We start from the raw sequence: 19,316 nt of genomic DNA, 5'->3' as shown, positions 1-19,316 counted from the left end.
AACCCTGGAGCAGATGACTGTGTGTACATGCATATATGTTTGTGTATATAAAAACACATATCAGTAACAGAGAAAATCTTGTTTTAAAAATGCATTTCTTCTGCATAACTGAATCAAATTTTGGGGGTAAGAGTAGACTAAAGTATACCCTTGCTGTGATATGATGAAGCCATTCCCACATACTGGTGTAGCCAAGATTTGATACCTAAGGGCTGGTGGGGAGAGGTGCCACTCTCTGGTCTGTTTTTGCTGTCTGTTCACATGAGTTGTGCTGGAAGAGAAGGCTTGGTGGTATATAATGAGGCCGTGGCAGTTGCTCAGAAGTCAGTGCTGGCAGGAGCTTTAGGTCTTTATCTTGCAAAAAGTCTCACTGAAATGGCAGAGCAAGAATGCATGCTGTGCATGATATTGGAATAATTCATGGCAGTTGGATGGGAATAAATGGCTGCAAAACAGCTACATTAAGGTTACTTCTTTCGACAGACACTCAGCATCTCTCATACTTGAGTCTGAAATACTTTTGGTGCTGCCTTGGTCTAGGTGATGGCTCTCCACATGCTGATGACTGCAGTCTCTTAGACACTGGTGGCAGGTGTTGCTCATGTGTTTGGTAATGTGGGAGATGCGCTGGGTTTGTGGGCTTGGACTAGCATGCCTCACTTGATGACGAGCTACAGATCAGAGCACCCACTCCTAGGACAAGCACATAGGGTTTGTGCCAGGGCAACACAGAAGAGAGAAACAGTGTCACCTAAAGTATCTTTTCTTTTCAAGACGGTTTATAGATGAAAGGAAGATTCTGCAGTTGATTGAGAACCTCAACCTAGAAAGCAGAGAATTGTTTGAGTGCAGCCTTTGTCTAAAATCTTAATAGATTAAATAATAAAATAAAATGAATGAATTATGAAAAGTCAGTGCAGTGTAGCATTTGGGTCTCAAGTTTGACCAGGCATATTTTTTCTGACGGCATTACAGCGCTTCCCCGCACAGCCCTGACTTTAACATAGACTCACACATGCCTTACCCCTGCAGCTGCTCCTGCTGGCCCTGAAACATCCAAGCACCAAGAAATCACAGTATGTGTTAAGAAGGAGGTGCTGCTCCCCTGTCTTTTCCCTGGATATTTCGCTCCAACCAAAGAGTTCTGAGGACATGGCATCTTTTTCGGAGAGCCAGGACCAGAGCAACTTCAGCCGCAGTTTCTTAGGCAGATGCACACCCACCAGAGAACAGCTGCAGCATCAAAGTCCCAGGAAATTAGCAAGCAAAAGGTGTATGGACAGGCAGGATAAGCACACACGCAGGACACCCAAAGAGTTAAAAAAACAGGAACAAAATGTTCCAGGAAAAACTTAGTGCCATCTTACCCGCTCCTGTTCTGTCTATGGTACTGTCAGTCATACACTTCATGAAGCTTTTTTTTTTTACATATCCAAGAGAGAAAAAACCACAACCTATTCTGAAGATTAATAATCTAGACCTCAGTGCAAGTCCTTTAGAGTGGTTCATCGTGCATTAAAGCAATATTACTTGCACAGTAGAGAGCTGCAATTGTATGGTCTACATCTGCTAGTGCCTTTGTTATAAAACATCATTGTTACAAATGTATGGAGGGAGATATGGGGCACAGTTTATCTGTGGGTTTCACCTGTTATAACAAGATGGAAGAAGACTGAGATCTCCTACGCTCTGTTCCTAGATAGTGAAGGAAGTGAGTGCAGACCCTCCTGCCTGTTTGTACATCCACATCCTTGTGACTGGAGGACACCCTCTCCCTAAACCCCTCTCCTCCTGACATTAGTCCGAGTTCCTGCCTCCACGTCCCAGACTCCTGTACACCCACGGCGCTTTTCCTCTTCACCAGTTTTCGCTCCTCTGCTCTCACCCTGTCCCTCATGAAGGCCAGGGAGGCATTGCATGTATGCCCCAGCTTACCCCAGGCGGGCTCCTCCATCTCTTGCTTTTCTGCCATTTCCACCTTCCAGCCACAGCTCCTCACTTCTTCACTGTCTTTCAGTCAAGTCTCCCTCTCCTGCTGCTCCAAGGAGAGTTTTGAAGGCCAGCAATAGCTCTCTGCTGCTTGTGCCCAACATCTCAAGGGCTTCATGTCACCAGAAAGAGTGGTTGCAGTGAAAGCCCCCAGGAGCCCTGCAGCCACTGTCCTGGCCACGCTCCGTGCAGAGGAATTGGTGGGAATTGAGCTGCCAACCTGTGATACATCTGCTGAGACATACGTTAACTCCAGGCTTCAAAAGGTCACAATTTGGCTGTGTTTGAATGGAGTTTTATAGGAAGAGCGAGGTTCATGCATCTCCATGAACCTAGTAACTCTCATGTCGAATATTAAGGTTCCGTTTCAAAGTAGGAAGGTTCAAGCAGGTGCTGTTTGTTTTAAGCATATTTTTTCCCCAGCATCTTACTGAAGAGTGGTATAATCCACTGGCCTCTGTTGTGCGCTTTGTGGAGGCAATAAAGGCTTCACGTGGGGTCTGTGGTGGAGAAAGGAAGGTTCTTTACAACAGAGAAATTGTGTGTATCAGCCAATCTAATTTACATTCTCCAAATCCACAGACTGAATTGAATGCATGGTTTTTGTCTTAAAAATAACTCCCTAACCACTGGGAAAAGACCCCATGGCTAACTAAGAAAATGTGGTGTGAAATCTGAAGTTACTCTGAAAATTTTGCATTCGCATTGTTAGTGCATTTTGCAAGAAATCTCTGATTGAGTCGGATTTACTCTATGCAGATGCTTTTGACTGCTAGGTGTCCCATGAGGGGCTTTCAGTGGTGCAATCTTGTGGCATTCACAGCGTATCAGAAATGCGTTGGCATCTTGGCAGAAGTCAGCCCCATAGAAGATTTGAAGCTGTCAATGTACCTTTGAAAATGTCTGCCAGGTGTTTAGGTTTTACAAACAAAATGGAAGTCTATGTTTAACCCATGTCAGGAGTTTTCTTCCAAGGCCTAGTCTAACCTCCATTTGAGAAGTGGAAGTTTTTCCATTAGTAGAACTCTGGCCAGCTTCAGTGGGCACAGGAGCTGCTTCCTTGTGACAAGTGAATGTAAACACTAAATTTACTTTAAACCTTATTAAATAAAAACAGCAGTCTGGACAATGTCCCTTCCCTAACCTTAATTCTCAGCCGTCACTGAAGACTGAGGCAAAGGGCTGGACAGCATCTGCTCAACCACTAAATCCAGTCTCCTGCAGTCACAAACATTATAATCCTTGTCATAAACATTTCAATCTCCTGCTTGAGCATTGTTAGGCTTTTTCCTGCCTTTTTGCAGAAAAGCTGTGTCAGTGCCTGCTGGGAGTGGCTAGATAGTCTCATGATTTAAAACACCACCCTTTACCACTATATCTCCATGTCTCATCAAATCTTCTTCCCTGTCCACTTGGGTTTTGTTCCCTCCAGAGACATTTTGATCCCACAGTGCCTGCTACCGGTTCCAGTGTTGTACAGAATATTACATAGGAGGCTCTCATATGTTTACTCAAGGCTCACATCTGCAGACAGAGCCTGAATCTTCTGGCTCTGGGGGCCAGATGCACCAAAAGTTTCTTGTTTGCTTTCTACATCTCTGTTAAAGCAAAGCTGCAGTGTGTCCAACATGCAGCACCAGCCACAGCTGGCTGCTCTGTATCACGAGAGCAGCACAAAAGAGGTAAGGTGTCAGTGAAACCCTTGTCCTATGCAAGCGGTAGACCCGTGTGGCACATACCTACCTCACACCAGCTGTGTAGGAAGCTGCTCTTCCAGGTGTGCTCTAGTGTCTTATCATAACGTTTATTGTGACTACTCATGATGGATGTAGTGCTAGGCCATTTTTGGTGGAAGGAGGCACTTTACACTAGCCTATGAACCTACAAAGAGCTGATTTATGTGTTCTTCTTTTGGAGGGATGGTGCAGTTGTAGGGGGAGGGTTTCAGCCCCTGCTGCCCTGTCCGTGTGCTCATGGCAGGGAAACCTGCCTGTCCTTCCTGACCCCCTTCCAGCCTCTTTCCCCCCTCATCCACCAATCCTGCTGAGCGGTGGGTCTGTGGGGCTCTGTCATGTCGGCTCATCCCCTCCCCTTCCCGGGGCAGCATGTGCCTCTCCCTCCCAGACACTGGGTCAGGCACGCTGGTTCCCCTCCCATGGGCAGCAGCGGCGTGTTCTGCGTGTACCCGCTGCCCGTCCCACCCAGCGCTGAGGGGTACCTGGCCACTCTGCGTGTACCCTCTGCCCATCCCACCTAGCACTGAGGGAGCTCCAGGAGCAGACATCCCACCGTCCCTGTGGCCAGCATGCCATCGCAGTGCTGTGGCTCCTGCCCTGCCACCAGCAGCACATGCAGATGGTGCCGACTGGCGTCCCATGGCTGGCAGGCGTCCCACCATCACAGCCTGCCACTGGACGGCTGCAGGGCTGGGGGTCCCTAATCCTTTCTCCAGCCTCTCTGAAGGCGTGCTGGCATGGACAGCTAGGTCATTTTTTAAAAACAGCTGCTTCCCTAATTAGCTTGCTGAGTGATTATCTCACTTTGTGGCTGCGAGTGCCAGCTATTTAAATCCAGCAGAAGGGAGACACCTTGGATTAAGTCATAAAATCATTTTGCTCGAAGTGACAGGTATTGTGATATGATTAGTCATATAGTCTAAATGAATAAAGCTATTACATATTCATTGCCCCATTACAGTTTATTATGTCGTTTTTTGATATGTCAGCAGAAGAGGTATATAAAATCTCTAAGGAGACTTATTCTTGGGAGGGAAAGCTTTTTTCTTGTCTGTATTGAAAATGAACAGCGAACGGTATTGCATCTCTTGCAGTTGTGATTCTTCTGTGCCTGTTGGTAACAGTTCATCGCAATTCTGCCTAAGCAAAGTGTAATCAGAGCACAATCAACTTCTATAATACAAAATTTGTTCATGTATTTCTGTGGTGAAGAACAGTTCAGTTACACTGATTTGAGATTTCCTGGCAAATTCATCAGCTGAAGGATTCTGACTAATGAAAATCTCCGTTGCCTGGACCTAGCAGGGATTTGGCAATTTCTTTTTTATTTGTCATGTCTGAGAAAGAAATATATCCTGACTGCATTATTTTATTGACATTCTTAATACAGCTATCATAGCATCATCTATGTTTAAATCACAGGTCAGTAACTTGTGAGACCTGGCGCTCTTTCTGGCACCACTAAAGGCTTCTTGTATATATAAAGGATTAGGAACTAATTTTCCAATTTAGCCAAGAAAAACCTACTCATAACTTCATCGCTGTTTTTTCCAGATAGTCAGGCAGGCATCTTGAACAATCGTGTGTCCCTGACAAGCTTTTATGTACGTAACAGGACACCTGAATGCACAGTTGCCCTGATTGCGTAGGTAAACAGTTCCTGCATTACGCATTAGCTACAAAACTGCGTGCTTTTCCCCACTTAAATAGGTGCATTTTGAGCATGAGTTTCTTGGGCTGCTCTCTGCTACTTCAGATGTGGATCACGGCACTGAAGTTTCTCATGGGAATGTTTTGAAGCCAGCAGTAATACACACATATTAAGTGCATTGAAAGGGATGCTCAGGAGGTGCTGCCATGTTGCAAATGCCTCTTTGGAAGCCACGGGAAGTCAGGCATCTGTACAGGTGTTTTCATCATGCTTTGAAGCATTATGGAAAAGGTGTGGGCTGGAAAACATTTTTCTCCTTCTCTGAAGTAGTTACAACAAGCGCTGGGCTAAGCCAGTGCAGCTCGGTGCTGTGTTGCAGCTGTTTCAGGAGCCGGCGTGAGGAGTTGCTGCCCTGTGTCGCTGCTCTGTGGTCAGCCTTGCACCACCAAAACGGGTGGAGAAGGTGCGAGTGGGTGAAGGAGGTGCGGATGGGTGCAGGTGTCCCATGAGAGCATTGGCAACTCGGGGGATTACAGCAGCGCTCAGGCTGCCGTGCTCCGCTCAGGTGGCCAGAAGCAGAGGAGCACAGGGGAGGCTTTTCACCTCCCCTCTCCTCTTTCTCCAGCCATGCTAAACACTCACAAGCTGCACTCAAGAAATCAAGGCCAGCAGCTGAAACCACTGGCAAATATTTCTGCCGGCAAGAGGATTGTGCTAGGAATGAGCAAAAGACATGGCCTTGCTAAATTTCACCATTTTACGTGGTTTCTTTTTGCCACAGTGTGTGTGTGCCTTTGAAAAGAAAGCTGCGAGTCCTTTGTGAGCGTTGTGTAGTCTTAAATTACAGGCAGAACTGGCTGCAGAAAGAAGGAGCGGAGCCAGTTTCTGGTGTCAGCCATGGGACTCAGCAGGGATGGGGGCACGTCCACCATGCAGGGGTGGGAACATGTCCTGCAGAGGGTCTGACCACGTGTCTGCACCAGGTCTGGCACAGAGACGAGGTAAAGCTCGTGCCATGGGGATGAAGCCCAGAATATTTCAATACCTGTGGCTTCGACATTGCCCTTTACCTAGAGGACTCACCCGTGATTTAAAGGAGGTGAACAAGAAGATGCCCTGGCACCTCCTTAGGAGATAACTGGCCTTCTTCACTGAAAAACTGTGCATTCACATGACTGCCACCCTTCTGCTGAAGAAGTGGATGTAATTTGCACATTTTCAGTCTTTTCATATGGATCAGTTTGCTTTTAAGGCGAAGTAGGTCACTTTGTATGAAAAAAGGCATTCTTTCTGATGATAAAAGAGATTCACCTTTGCCAAAGGGCTGGTTCAACTGTGTCCCCTGTAGTTTGTCAGTGTGAATAGTTTCGTATGTGCTTAGCTGGTGCTTAGGCCAGAGAGGGCCTTCCAGGAGCGACCTCCAGGGTCTGCTCTGTGGCCAAGTCCTTGAGGAACAGCTACATCTCACGGTACAGGAAAATGCACATGGTAAAAATTGAGTGGCAGACTAAAAATAGCAAAGCTTCTGCAACAGGATCGTGTTGAATTTTCCTGCTGCCTTGTAGGCTGTGAAACATAAGCATCTTGCATGGCATTAAACCACGTTACACTCTTAAGTTGCAAGGGCTACTATCACTTCTTGTGGACAGAAGTGAAGAAAGAGGAGTGAAGTTTTTAGTATGGATGGTGTCCACACTTGGTGCATAAACTGCGCCGGGTGGCAAGAGCTTCCAGGGGTGTCAGGCTGCCTTTGCTGTGATCCACACTGTCTCAGCCCAGCATGGGCTGTACCAGCGGAGCAGCGCTGGCAGGTTCCTGTGCAGGATGGGGAGAGCTTTGCCATCAGGAGCAACCTGATGTTTTTAATGGGGCAGGCTGACTTTCACAAGGAGTGTCAGTCTTGCCACTCGGCTGGGACGTCGCCATGGGAGATAATCCTGCGCTCGGTGGCACCTGTCCCCGCGAGTTAAGGGCTCGCCCTGTTACCTGGGTCATGTGTGGAGCTTTTGGAGATGTTTGCTTTTGGAGGAGAGGCTAAATCACGATCCAAATGCTATGTGGATATTACAGAGGCGTGGTTATTTTTTTCTTAATTTCATTACAAGAGTGAAATTGAGCAGGCAGACAAGAAAGGAAAACCTAAACTCAGGCACTTTAAAAATGCTGTGCTGGAACTTTTTACAGTAATCTTCCATTCTAATTGGTATCTTCTGGACTGTATACAAATAAAAAAAGGAAAGAAGAAAACATTAATCTGGGGAAAAAATGTCAGGATAGGCATCAACTAAAATCATTGTATTTGGAAATGAAATGAAAATGTGCTTACACATTCTTCTCTATGAGTGAGAATTATTTTGCTGCTATCGAGCAAAGGATGGAGTTCTAGTGGTGAATCATGTGCTTAAAGTTAAGCATGTGATTTAAATACTTTGGGAAATCAAAAAAGCAACCTGTGAAACTTGCTCATATTACTCAGATGTTTTGATCTTAATGCTGCTAGAGCTTTTACAGAAAGGTCAAAAGCTTAGCTTCTGATTTCTTGTAAATCTGATCTAGTTTTAGTTTGCAGTTCACACCACTGCTTTTGTAGAAGTTAATCTGGTTTAAAACTGTTCCTGAGATCAGAATTTAATTTCCTTGCAACTTTTTCTTTTAGTCTGTTACTATTGTTCATTTCATATAAAGTCAGTGTAGTTGTGTGTGGTTTTTTGGAAGGGGGATGATAAAAATAAAGTATCCAAAAATATGCGTGTGAGCAATTGCAAAAAGGAGAAATTTGTCTGTAAGTGCCAGCTTGTACCCTGGCTGAGTATCCAACTCCATTTAATGCAAAGGACACCTGAACTCAGTGGAATTCTGCTACTTTGATCCCCACCCTGTTTTAGTATTATTTATATTTTAGCCATTGCAGTGGAATCAATGTTTTAGTCTTATTTTCCCTCTCTTTTTGTTTCAGGTATTATTTTAAAGTCCAAGCAAAGAATCCCTTTGGTTATGGACCTGTTAGCTCTTCAGTCTCATTTATCACAGAATCTGGTACGCTTTGCTTTTTATTTTCATCTCAAAGCTGAATTTATAATAACAGATGTGGCAGGGCAATGACTGAAACCAACATGGTAATGTGGTCATTATCCTGAACTTGCCGCTTTTGAGATTTTTTTTTTTAGGTTAATTGTTTGTTTTTGGTAAAGCTAGGAAAATAATATGCACTCCTAATGCCACTATGAAAATACAAGTGACATTAAAGTGAGCTTCAGGGGAGCAGGAAGTTGAATTTAAAATACAAAAGACTACTAATGTTCAACAATACAGAAGCAATGGGAAGCTTGATGTCTTTGATAGATTGACCAAACATTTAGTAAATTAGCTTCCTAATTGTGAACAGCTGAACAGTTGGAAGTGGTTGTCTCTGGAAGAAATATAGCAAACAATTTTTCTATCAGATGGGCAAAGTTCTCCGTTTTTTTTTTTTTAGAAGGCATGCTGCCCTTTCACAGGGCTAATAGTGTGTTCAAGGGCAACACCCCCTTCTAAAAATAGTATGCAAATCAAGCTATTTTTACCTGTTTCTTCTTATTATTATCTTCCATTGAGCCAGAGGCCAATGACTTCACTGAATAATAAAGGCAAAATTATTCAGTCTTTACTTGAGTAAAAGGTCTGTTGCCCCTTGCAAATTTTGCCCTTGTGACAACATGGGGGTTACACAGTCTCTGCCTTTGCTCATTTGACTTCAACTTGTAGAGCTCACTTCAGAAGCTCCATTAAGAACCATGGCAATAAGTCTTCACAGAACGGAGGCAAATATGCAAGATAAGTGAATGGTCCTGCATAACATACTCATATTTTTTTTAAAGGGGCAAGCAGCTGAAGTATAAGTCCAGGCGTAATGTTCAACGTTGGACAAACAGGGCATACTGTATCTTGCAGGGAGTTCTCCTGATTAGCTGGCTGCGAGTATACAGGCCTGAATGCCTAGTTTTCCTATCCAAAGTCAGCTACCTTGTGAGCTTTATTTCACAGGTTATATCTACCAAATTTAAAGATTTGCAGCATTGATCTTTCATTTGTCATGTTGCCAGAGGTGGCTTTCCAGCTGGCACAAGTACAAAAGCAGTTGCTAAATCTAAAGCCAGATCGTATAGTTACAGTGATGGGGTAGGTCTGAAGAGACAGAAATTGTTTGTTCAGAGTGATCTTCTAGTGCAATTGAAAGATTTGAGCTGATGAGAATATTCAATAGAGAATTCCATCATAGGATCAAGCAGCTTATTGAAAATGTTCGATCTTACCCCTGGAAACCCACTGAAGAAAACAGAAAACCGTTGTTCTCTCTCATCAAACTGTTAAACCTCCCTGGCATTTTTCTTCCCCATCAGTAGACAAGCACTGTGTTTTTTCTTCAGGTATTTCATGCACCATAAGGGCTAGTTAAGAGATGAGAGCAACTGCAATGTAATGAATGCAAACAAGCTAATGCATTAGATCATATTGTTTTGTTATCCTTACTCCACACCTATTCCATTCTTCCTTCTTTAAAAGAGAGTATTTCAAGTGAGCAGAAGCTCCTGAGGTAGTGGACCATGCACCCTGCACTGCCCAGGCGGCTTCTGCAAAAATTCTGTCACTACGACAGAAAGAGTTGAAATGATAGATTTCAGATATTCATGAATACCACTAAACAACTGCACTATAACGTGACGGATGTCTGAGACCAAGATTTGCATACAAGAGGTAGGTTACGTTTCCCTTGGGAAGTTATGCCTGCAGGTGTAACTTGTGCTATGTATTCAGAAGCCTATATTGAAACTGTCCTCCTGCTCTGAGGACCTTCTGAGAGGAGGAAATCTGTTTCAAAGCTGGCTTTGAACTTCGATGCTATTCTCAAGAGAATTTTTTACAGTATCAGAACAAATATACAGTCCTGTGGTGAATTTCATCAATGGAGAAAAACAGTGGAATGACAAACACTCATTAGCTCTGCAAATCGATAAGACAAGTGACTCCTGCATTTATAATGTTGCTAAAGGTAGTTCCTCTGCAACTGACATTTTCTTGAGTGACACTGTAACTTTCATATTATAAAACGAGGTTTGGAACAAAATACTGATTTTTTTTTTTTATTTGTTTCATTCTTCTAGACAATCCTCTCCTCATTGTCAGACCACCTGGTAAGTTTTATTTAGCTATTTCTTTCACGAAGTGCATAAAACCTGTGCAAAACAGTTACAATATAGGTGTTCAAAGCATATTAACAGGCAGTTTGAGTTACAGTTTTAAGTGAGAACAGGTAGTAATTCATTGATTCATTGTGCTAATGCAAAAAAATGTTTTCTGTCTTAGGATCCCTTATTCTGGTCTTTGAAAAAAAACCTTGTAAAGAGGTGTTAGATTAAGCACTTGATTTTGGCCCATCTTTTGCCTGGTACAACAGCTTTGATTGCTTAGTAATAAGCACTAAACTGTATTGCCTCTGCATCTGTGGCCCCTAGTTACCTGAGCATAGCTTGGACAGTGGGATCAGTTTTTTGCTGTCTGTAATTGTTAGGCTCATCTATACTGATCATCACACACCTATAAATTATAAAAAAATTCCAGGATTTGTGACTGGCCTGAATGACAGGGATATGCCACCAAGCTGTTGAGCTCGCTTTGCATTTCCAAGCCTACTGACTTTGCAATAAGCCAGAAAGAGCTGGTTTCCTGGTGCTGGGACCAACCTTGCTGGCATGGACGTTGGTAGGGTAACCCCAGGCAGCGTGTGCTCTGGGGAAAGAAGCAGGAAAAAAGACCTCATGGTTATTACGCTCTGTCAGCTTTTGTAGGCAGTTCAAGTGGTTGGTTCTGGGACTTTTTTACTACATTGTTCGTGAAAAAAATGTCCAGTGTCTCCCTCCTTTCTATGTTTTATTATGCTTGTTAGTCTGTTTTTTCCGTGTCCTCTCAGATGTCTCTGATGATGCACAGATATTGCAGAGCACGCTACGTCTCTGGCAGTCAGCGTGGGAGGCCTCTGAGAGCCGTGGCCTTCCCATGTCCCTGGTCACCTTCAGGTTTTTTGCTGTCAGTTGTTTTGTGGGTCTGTTCATGGAAAGGAGGTTTTGGAAGGTGATGGCTTTTGCACTTGTATTTTCTGCTTTAGCTGGACAAAGAGAAAATATTTTTGAGTAGCTGCAGTGGTAGAGATAAGATAGACCAAAAAGAGGTGGCAGAGCTCTGGTAATCTGTGGAAATTCAGAGTTTCTGAACATCCAGTGCAGCTCTTACAGGACATGCTAGTTTTATCCTTCAGGGTTTTTGGAGGTGGGTAAAAGTGATGGACAAAAGCAGGCTATTCACAGCAGTAAGAAGTCAGTCCAGTCACATTTGTGTCCATACCAGTGGAGTTTTGAGAACTACTGATCAGTGATTGCTTCTCACATACAAGTATTTGCAGGATTTGATCCATGTGCCTAGTGAGATGGAGGAAGAATGGCTAACAGAAAAAACTTTCAATCTATCTCGTTTGTAAACCACCTCAAAATAACACAGCAAAAACAGGGCTTTGTACTGTAGCTAGAGAGAAAAACGCTAGTTATCACACTGGAAACTTTTTGTGTAGTTTTATATACATTACTACAACAGCAATTTCAAAAGAAATTATCTTGTCTTGGTTAATAAAAAGCAAACATTCAGGCAAGGCAGTAGGAATATGTAGTCTTTTGTGATACAATTAAGGAGTCTTCTCTGCAGCGGTGCTCTGGACAGAGCTCCCCAGGAAAGGTCTCTCTTGTCGGTTATTGGAACCTCATCTGTTCCGATGTAATGTGGGCAAACAAAACCGAAAAGTACGTTTCTGATTTGATCTTTTTAACCAAATAGCAAGAACAGACTTCAGTTTACAACACAGGCTGTCACCGCAGATTTTTTAACATCTGCTTTTTAACAGAAGGGTTAAGTTTCATACTTAGTGTTAAAGTGCAAGTGACCGTATTTAGACAATGTCACTTTCAGACCTAAGATCAGGCTCTGTTTAGAAAAGAAACTGAGTATCACTAGGTAGAGAAGATGTCTTACTAAAAAACAGTGAGACTTTTTGTTTACTTAAAACTGTGGTTCAGTACATGAGATCATATTTTTTTGATCATTTTAACAGTTATTGTCTAGTGCCTAGAAGGGATTTAATAATTCTCTTTAATATTTTTTATAATATTTGTTATTGAATTAGTATTAGTGGATATAGAAAAGTTATGCATTAATCTGCTGCGGCATGTCTTGTAAAATGTGTTATGAGATGTTAACCTCAGCAAAACTCAGGCTGAAATGCCTTAATGTTGTCCTTAATGTTGAATTTTTTTTTTCTCCAAGGTGGCGAGCCTATCTGGATCCCCTTCACTTTTAAGTACGACCCCACCTATTCAGACTGCAGTGGCAAGCAGTACGTGAAACGAACTTGGTACCGCAAGTTTGTAGGAGTGGTTCTTTGCAACTCCTTAAGGTACAAGATTTACCTCAGCGATGACCTGAAAGGTAGGCACCAAGATTAATTTCCTGATATATGGTTACTTGTCATCTCCATCTTCTCACTTTCTTCACCTTGACTGCGAAGGAGTTGTGTGATGGCTATCCAGGAGTCCTTCTCTCGAGAAGGTCCGACATGGTAGCTGAGCTGCCCTGCCTTTGCGTTACGCTCATGCCCTGGCATTAGCTTTCAAGCAGAACTCTTTAGACAGAGGACAGGAGGAAGTTTCCCTTGAAAAGCCTGTGTGGTTTTGTGTCCTGAGAAAGCAATGTGCTTTGTACTGGGAGAACAAAGTTCTGCTCCCCACACATCTCCGTGGGAAGTCCCACGCTTGCTCCATGGGCAGGTGAGCCCCAGCTGCACACAGTCAGAGCGAGCAGCGCACTCGAGAGATCCCCAGGGCAGATCGGAGTGGGGAATGCTGGCAGAAAGGCTGGTATTGCAGTGAGTGGGTGAGCAGTGCTCCTAAGGGTTAACAGTAGCTCTTACACGAGTGTATTTGCTGAGAGATAATGAAGAAAACTCTCCATATTGTTGATCTGGGTTACTGGGATTATCTCAATGGCTTTTCAGGTTAAGGTGATGTGTTATTTTTGTTGCAATGCATTTGTATAGTTTAAAGGCACTGTTTGAATATACAATAAGAAACAATCAGGGCAGCAGGACCCACCTCATCTACTAAAGAAACAGCTTCACGGTTTGTAGTTTTCATCTGAGGCTGCAGTCAAACTCATGGTATTGACAAAAGGAGTGTTTTTTACTTTCTTACGACATACTGAAATGACTGGTTCCGTTTAAATTCCCTCCACCTGTTACCTGTGGTGCAGAGTCCATGGACTTGCAAAATGGGAAATATTCCTTACTAAGCTATAACCCATTGCTCTTTTCCATAATTTCTCCTTCCATACTGCAAAGGTAGTGTTCTCACTCTTTTCAGCCACTGTTTGCTCGTTGGTAATACTGTGTTTGTCACTGTAGCACTTCTCCTGCTTGCTCCCACATCTGTTTTCCTGGTGGTAAAAAGCATCCCAAACAAAAAAAATGCTGAGTCAAACAATCTGTCTGTATCACCCTTCAGACACCTTCTACAGCATTGGCGATAGCTGGGGAAGGGGCGAGGACCACTGCCAGTTTGTGGATTCACACCTGGATGGAAGAACAGGACCTCAGTCGTACGTGGAAGCCCTGCCCACCATCCGAGGTACGGCACCACGGGAATTGGGTGGTGGGCAGGTGCCTGTCGTCCGGTCCGTAGGGTTAAGGGGTAGGGAGCAGGGCGCAGCACGGAGCTCTTTGTCCACAGCTGCTGGCAGCTCTCTGAGTCATCCTGCTGATGCAGTAGGTGGGGAAAGTCCCAGAAGGACTTGTGGGTGTTGAGAGAGAGAGAAAGAGACAGAAAGAAAGAGAGGGTCATATAATGCAAAGAATTTACAGAAACAAAATGCAAAAACAGAAAGAAAAAATCTATGAAACCTTTCTCCCAGTTAGAAGATCCGCCTTACTGAATAGAGGTGCAAACTCATCCACGTGCCGCAAAGGACCAGCTGCATCTTTGCAGATATGGCTTTTGCAGGTGATTTCCAACCAGTTCATTCAATGCAAAACACACAGCAGTGTGACGAGTGACTGAAGGCTGGGCTGCAGGACTTTTGTTCTGGCCTGGTACATACCTCCCTTCGAGTGAAAATTCTCACCTTGAAGGAGTTCCTCTGAGTAAACTGCCCAGCTCCCATAGCCAAGAGGGTGACGACTTGCTTCACATAATGAACCCAATTATGAAAGTGAGCCAATCTTTTCAATAAGTCGATTGATTTAAATTATTCAGTTGGCTTTAATGGTTTCCATGTGAAGTTGTTTGTTGATATTCTTTTCATGGTGGTGTTACCAGGAAGAAACTGAAATAGTCACTGATATTTATGTATCACCGGGAAGTACTTTATTTCTCAGTTCAAAAGAGGGATGATTAATCCAGATGTGTATTACTAGGTCTAGGAAACAGAGATAGAGAGCACGCAGAAATTATATTACTGGCACAAGACATGAGTGTTTCAGATGTTCCAGTGCACGAGCTATGCAGAGAAGAATGCTGCACCTCTCCTAATGCTTTAAGCAGTCACATTCTTTCTGCAGATGAAGAAGAAGGGGGAGAAAGAGCTTAACTCCATATTTACTGCATGAAATTATACCTTTTTTTTTTTGTGAAAAGCTGATGTTTGTTGATAGTCTCTTGAGCCCTATGAGATAATACGATTTGATGGTATTTTTTGCCCCAGAGTCTTTCTTATATTTAAACTGACTTGCAAACTTCATAAACACGGCTGAAATATAGCCACGTTTTGGAGTGAAATGCAGAAGCGCTTTGCCAGACCACAGCATTACACAATAGTTCAAGAGATTTTGGACAGTAAAATTTATCAAAACTACAAGAAATATAAAGGACCAGAGTTCAACCATTCAAGAAAGATGAAAGCAAATACCAGGGCTAGCAAATACCCTTTTGACGCAACTCCCTACCAGACAGCTTCTAAGTTTTCATTTGGGCTGTGGGATTGACTCTCACTGTCTCTGTTACTTTTGTTAAAGTACTGTGTCTTGGTTTTGAAATGCGAATGGGCATTTTTCCCCCAACAGGGTATTACCGCCAGTACCGCCAGGAGCCTGTGTCTTTTGGACGCATTGGATACACAACACCCTATTACTACGTGGGCTGGTATGAGTGCGGCGTCCCTATCCCAGGGAAATGGTAGCCATCTGCTTTCCTGTCTTAGGCAGACCATGCTTTTCAAATGATTTCTACGAGAGGACTGTGAGCGACTGATTTGGAAAAGGGAAAATAAAAAGAGAAATGCAGCAAACCAGTGAAGACCAGCTACTCAAGAAACCCCCGTGAAGCCAAGCACGGTCCCCACTTTACCAGCCTAAATCTGTGGTGCTGCTCGATTTCTGCTTGGAAGCAGGGACAGGACACGAGTTTGGTGTCCTACCTTTCTCCTCTGGGTCTTTAAGGCATGGAGAGGCGGTTGCGATGTGCGCAACCTGTGAAGACTAGAACTATATTAGCCATGAAAATTTGGAAGTTTCTTATATCTTGCAGGAACAACCTAAGCATGCTGTGCTTGCTTAATGGGATGCTAATCTGTCCTTTGCTGCCTGCCTGCCGGGGCTCCCCTATGCAATCGTGCCACGTAACCGGCCGCCCACAAAAGGCGATATATTCTCCTGAAGACTTACCCTGTGGGTTTGCCCACTGCTGGACTAAATACCAGGTCACAGTGTAAATTCACTTTGAGATATTTGTGCCTATATCTATATAAATACAGTACTGTACATCTGCAAAAGTACTGCTTAGAGATGCCGAGTTTTTCTTGTTCACTAGATAAATATGTTTGGAATTTGTATGTAAAAGGTGCTATTAATTCTTTGAGATATTGCTATGCACAATATATTAACCAAGGAAAGAGCTGTGTTCTTCTTGTGAGTGATCTAACATTTGAATTATTGATCAAAGACTTGTGTCCCACTTCCTTGGCAGCCTTTGGACTGGATGTTCAGTGGGAATCTACCGCTCTGTCCATGTTAGAGTGGCACTGTATAGTCCAACAAAAACACATATTCAGCAGGTTATCTTCATGAGTTAAAGTTTCTGTCCTTTACTGTTTAAAACTTTCAGTGCCACTTTTCTTCAATCTGTTTTCATCTTACTTGACATGTTATTTATTCCTTGTGAGTATCCTTCATTTCACTGTGCAGAGGCATGGGTTGAGTAACTTGCAAATTAGAAACTGCTTTTAACTTACTTGCCCTCCAAAAAAAGAAGCCCAAGCCACCAGTACAAGAGTCAACTTGCCGGAAACTCCTTTGACTTTGATTTGTCCTGGGGACAAATTGGGATGCAGTTCAGTTAAAATACTGCCAAAATCTCTTCCATTCAGATCAGAAAGCAAAAGCTGACATGGATGAAAGGTATTATGATGATTTTTTTAGCAGGCATTTGGAAGCTTGCAGTAACGTAGGATTTTAGTAGTCCTTCTGGGCAATCTAACTGTAATGGTTTTACTGAGTAACTTTCGCAGTCTTACCGTTTCATGGTAACGTCTCACCAGCCTTTGCTCTTCTTAATAAGACTCTGCCATTCTCTGACAGCCTGGGAGAGTAGCAGCGTTCCTGGGGGACAGATCCAGTCTGGTCCATCTCTCGCTCTCATTCCAGCTTACATGTAGTGTAGGTCTAAGGCCTTTTCAGTTCCTTCCTCTAGTTATTGTAAATTGTATGGGGACAAAAAAAAAGGAACTGAAGTGAGATTAAAAAAGCATTTTATTTTTCTCGGTGATTTGGGTTTTAACATTTTAATTGTTCTCACATACTTTTGCTTCAGTACAGTGCCAAATATATGGTCTTGAAGTATAACTTTTTTCCCTAATAAACCTATGGTACATGGTTCCATTTCTACTTCATCCTTTCTGGTCATCTGTGTCCAGTAATCTGACAAAGTGACAAATTGTTAGCTTTGAAAAAGTCTTCCTTGGGCGAAGAGTAGGTGTCAACTTTTTCTAAGGGACTGGAAGCATGTGTGTTGTTCCCTTACGAAGGTGGTTAGCAGCTAGTGTGGAGTTACCAAGGTCAAATCATGCCTGACCACCTGGTCATAGTCTTTATTGAAATGACTGGCTCTGTGCACAAGGAGACAAATGTGGATGTCATTGGCTTTTGTAAGACCCTTGGTATGGTCTCCCACAGTGTGCTTGTAGCCAAGCTGGTGGGATATGGCTTGGATAGTTGTACTTTAAAGTGGACATGAAGTTACATTAAGCTGAGACACGAGGCTCAAAGCATTGTGATCAAAAATAGTGCAAAGTCCAAACGACAGCTGGTTGCAGGTGCCACCCCCAGGGGCCAGTACTGGGGCTGAAACAGTCTGATGACCCGGGCGATGGGATGTGGCGCACGGATGGAGTGCACCATCAGCAAGCTTGTGGCTGATACTAAACTGGGGCTGGGGAGTGGTTAATGTGCTGGAGGGCAGAGCTGCCACCCAGAGGGACTTTGATGGACTGGAGAAATGAGCTGTCAGGACCCTCACGCAGTTCAGCAAAGGGGAGTGAGAAGTCCCGCACATGGGATGGAATAGCCTCTTGCAACAATACAGGCTGGGGTGACTTTCCAGAAACCAGCTTTGCAGAAGGGGTCTTGAGGGTCCTTGTGGACAACAGATCGAATGTGAGAACTCCAGAGATCCATTCCAATCTAAATTATTCAGTAACTTTTTATGATTCCAGGGGAGGTATCCAATAATAAAATGTATTTTTTTGTTTTATTTAATTGAAGTCATGACTTGGCCCAGACCCCAGTCTTCAGCACATGTGAGTGGGATTTGTGCTACTGACTCTAAAGAGCAGTGCCTCGTCTCAGCAGTCATGGTTTGGCCTAGTGTTTAAGGATCAATGTTCCCTCCTGACAGCCACCGCATTCTGCATTTTCATCTGCAAAGAACTTTGGATTTGTTCACCTGCAGATGATTCAGATTGTTCCTTCATTCCCTACTGGAAATACCATTGGGGTGGGACAGTCCCGTTCAGGGATGTCATCACGGGTGAGGAGCTGAGGCTGTCAGTTTTTCTGCAGCCTCAGCTGGGGAGGATCTGGGAGGTGCTGGGAGCAGGGGTGGAGGGCATTGTGCTCTCTTTCCCTCCAGTGTAAATCTTCTCTGAGGCTAAACCAGCTGAGGCAGAGTCAGCGGTAGGACACAATAGGGAAACACATGCAATGCAGTGGTGTGCAGTGTGTTCCCTTCACTTTGGGGTCAGGATAAGTCCTCTGGGCTGTATGAGGTGATTCGATTGACACATTTGCATCTGTTGCCCCATGCACAGGGCTGCGTTATCATCATGACAGTAGGTAGTTTCTCAAAGAGGTGATGTTAATTTTGCACACTGGTCTTTGTTTATCTAAGAGGTGGTGGGATTAAAGGGGCAACTAAAGCCATGTGGGTCAGGAAAGCCATTTCACATCCACATCCTCCAAGGCCCTGGCAGTGTCCTGACCACCAGGCCACCCTCCTCTTTCTTTTCTTTCCCCCCCTTCCCACCGTCCCCATGGCACACTGGTCCTGCTGTGCCACCATCAGAGAAGCAGTGTGCCTGCTCGTGGGTAAACCCTGTCCCCATCAAAACAGCTGCACAGCTTTGTGACTCAGCTGCGTGTCAGGGAAATCGTCTGGCTCCAGATGGTGCTAATGGGAGGAGGGACTGGTCTTTCCCTTCATCAGCTCTCCTCCCATGCCCCTCTTGCTGGCGAAGCCCCATCTGCATGTGGTCTCCAAGCCACTGGTGCCAGCTTGGAGAATGCCATGTCCCTTCAGCAGCTCTGAGGGGTGCTGCACCAACCCTGCCTTCCTTTCGGAGTGATCCTTGAGGGAACGAGATGGAGGAGAGGGAGGATC

General features: G+C 44.1%; 1 protein-coding gene across 1 annotated transcript in view; it reads left to right on the top strand.

Annotated features, from left to right (window-relative positions):
• Positions 1–17,299, top strand: part of FNDC1 (fibronectin type III domain containing 1) — a 76,717-nt gene extending 59,418 nt beyond the window's left edge. Inside the window, exons 16-20 of the mRNA XM_075413724.1 lie at positions 8,333–8,412; positions 10,518–10,547; positions 12,724–12,885; positions 13,956–14,078; positions 15,509–17,299. Coding sequence (XP_075269839.1) covers positions 8,333–8,412; positions 10,518–10,547; positions 12,724–12,885; positions 13,956–14,078; positions 15,509–15,624 — 511 coding nt within the window. The 3' untranslated portion in view covers positions 15,625–17,299. The remainder of the gene's footprint in view (positions 1–8,332; positions 8,413–10,517; positions 10,548–12,723; positions 12,886–13,955; positions 14,079–15,508) is intronic.
• Positions 17,300–19,316: the final 2,017 nt, after the last annotated feature.

This window comes from Opisthocomus hoazin, chromosome 2 (assembly GCF_030867145.1).
Source record: "Opisthocomus hoazin isolate bOpiHoa1 chromosome 2, bOpiHoa1.hap1, whole genome shotgun sequence".
Classification (NCBI taxonomy): Eukaryota; Metazoa; Chordata; class Aves; order Opisthocomiformes; family Opisthocomidae; genus Opisthocomus; species Opisthocomus hoazin.
Note: the sequence above shows the minus strand (reverse complement) of the source record. Positions and strands in the feature narration are given on the sequence as shown.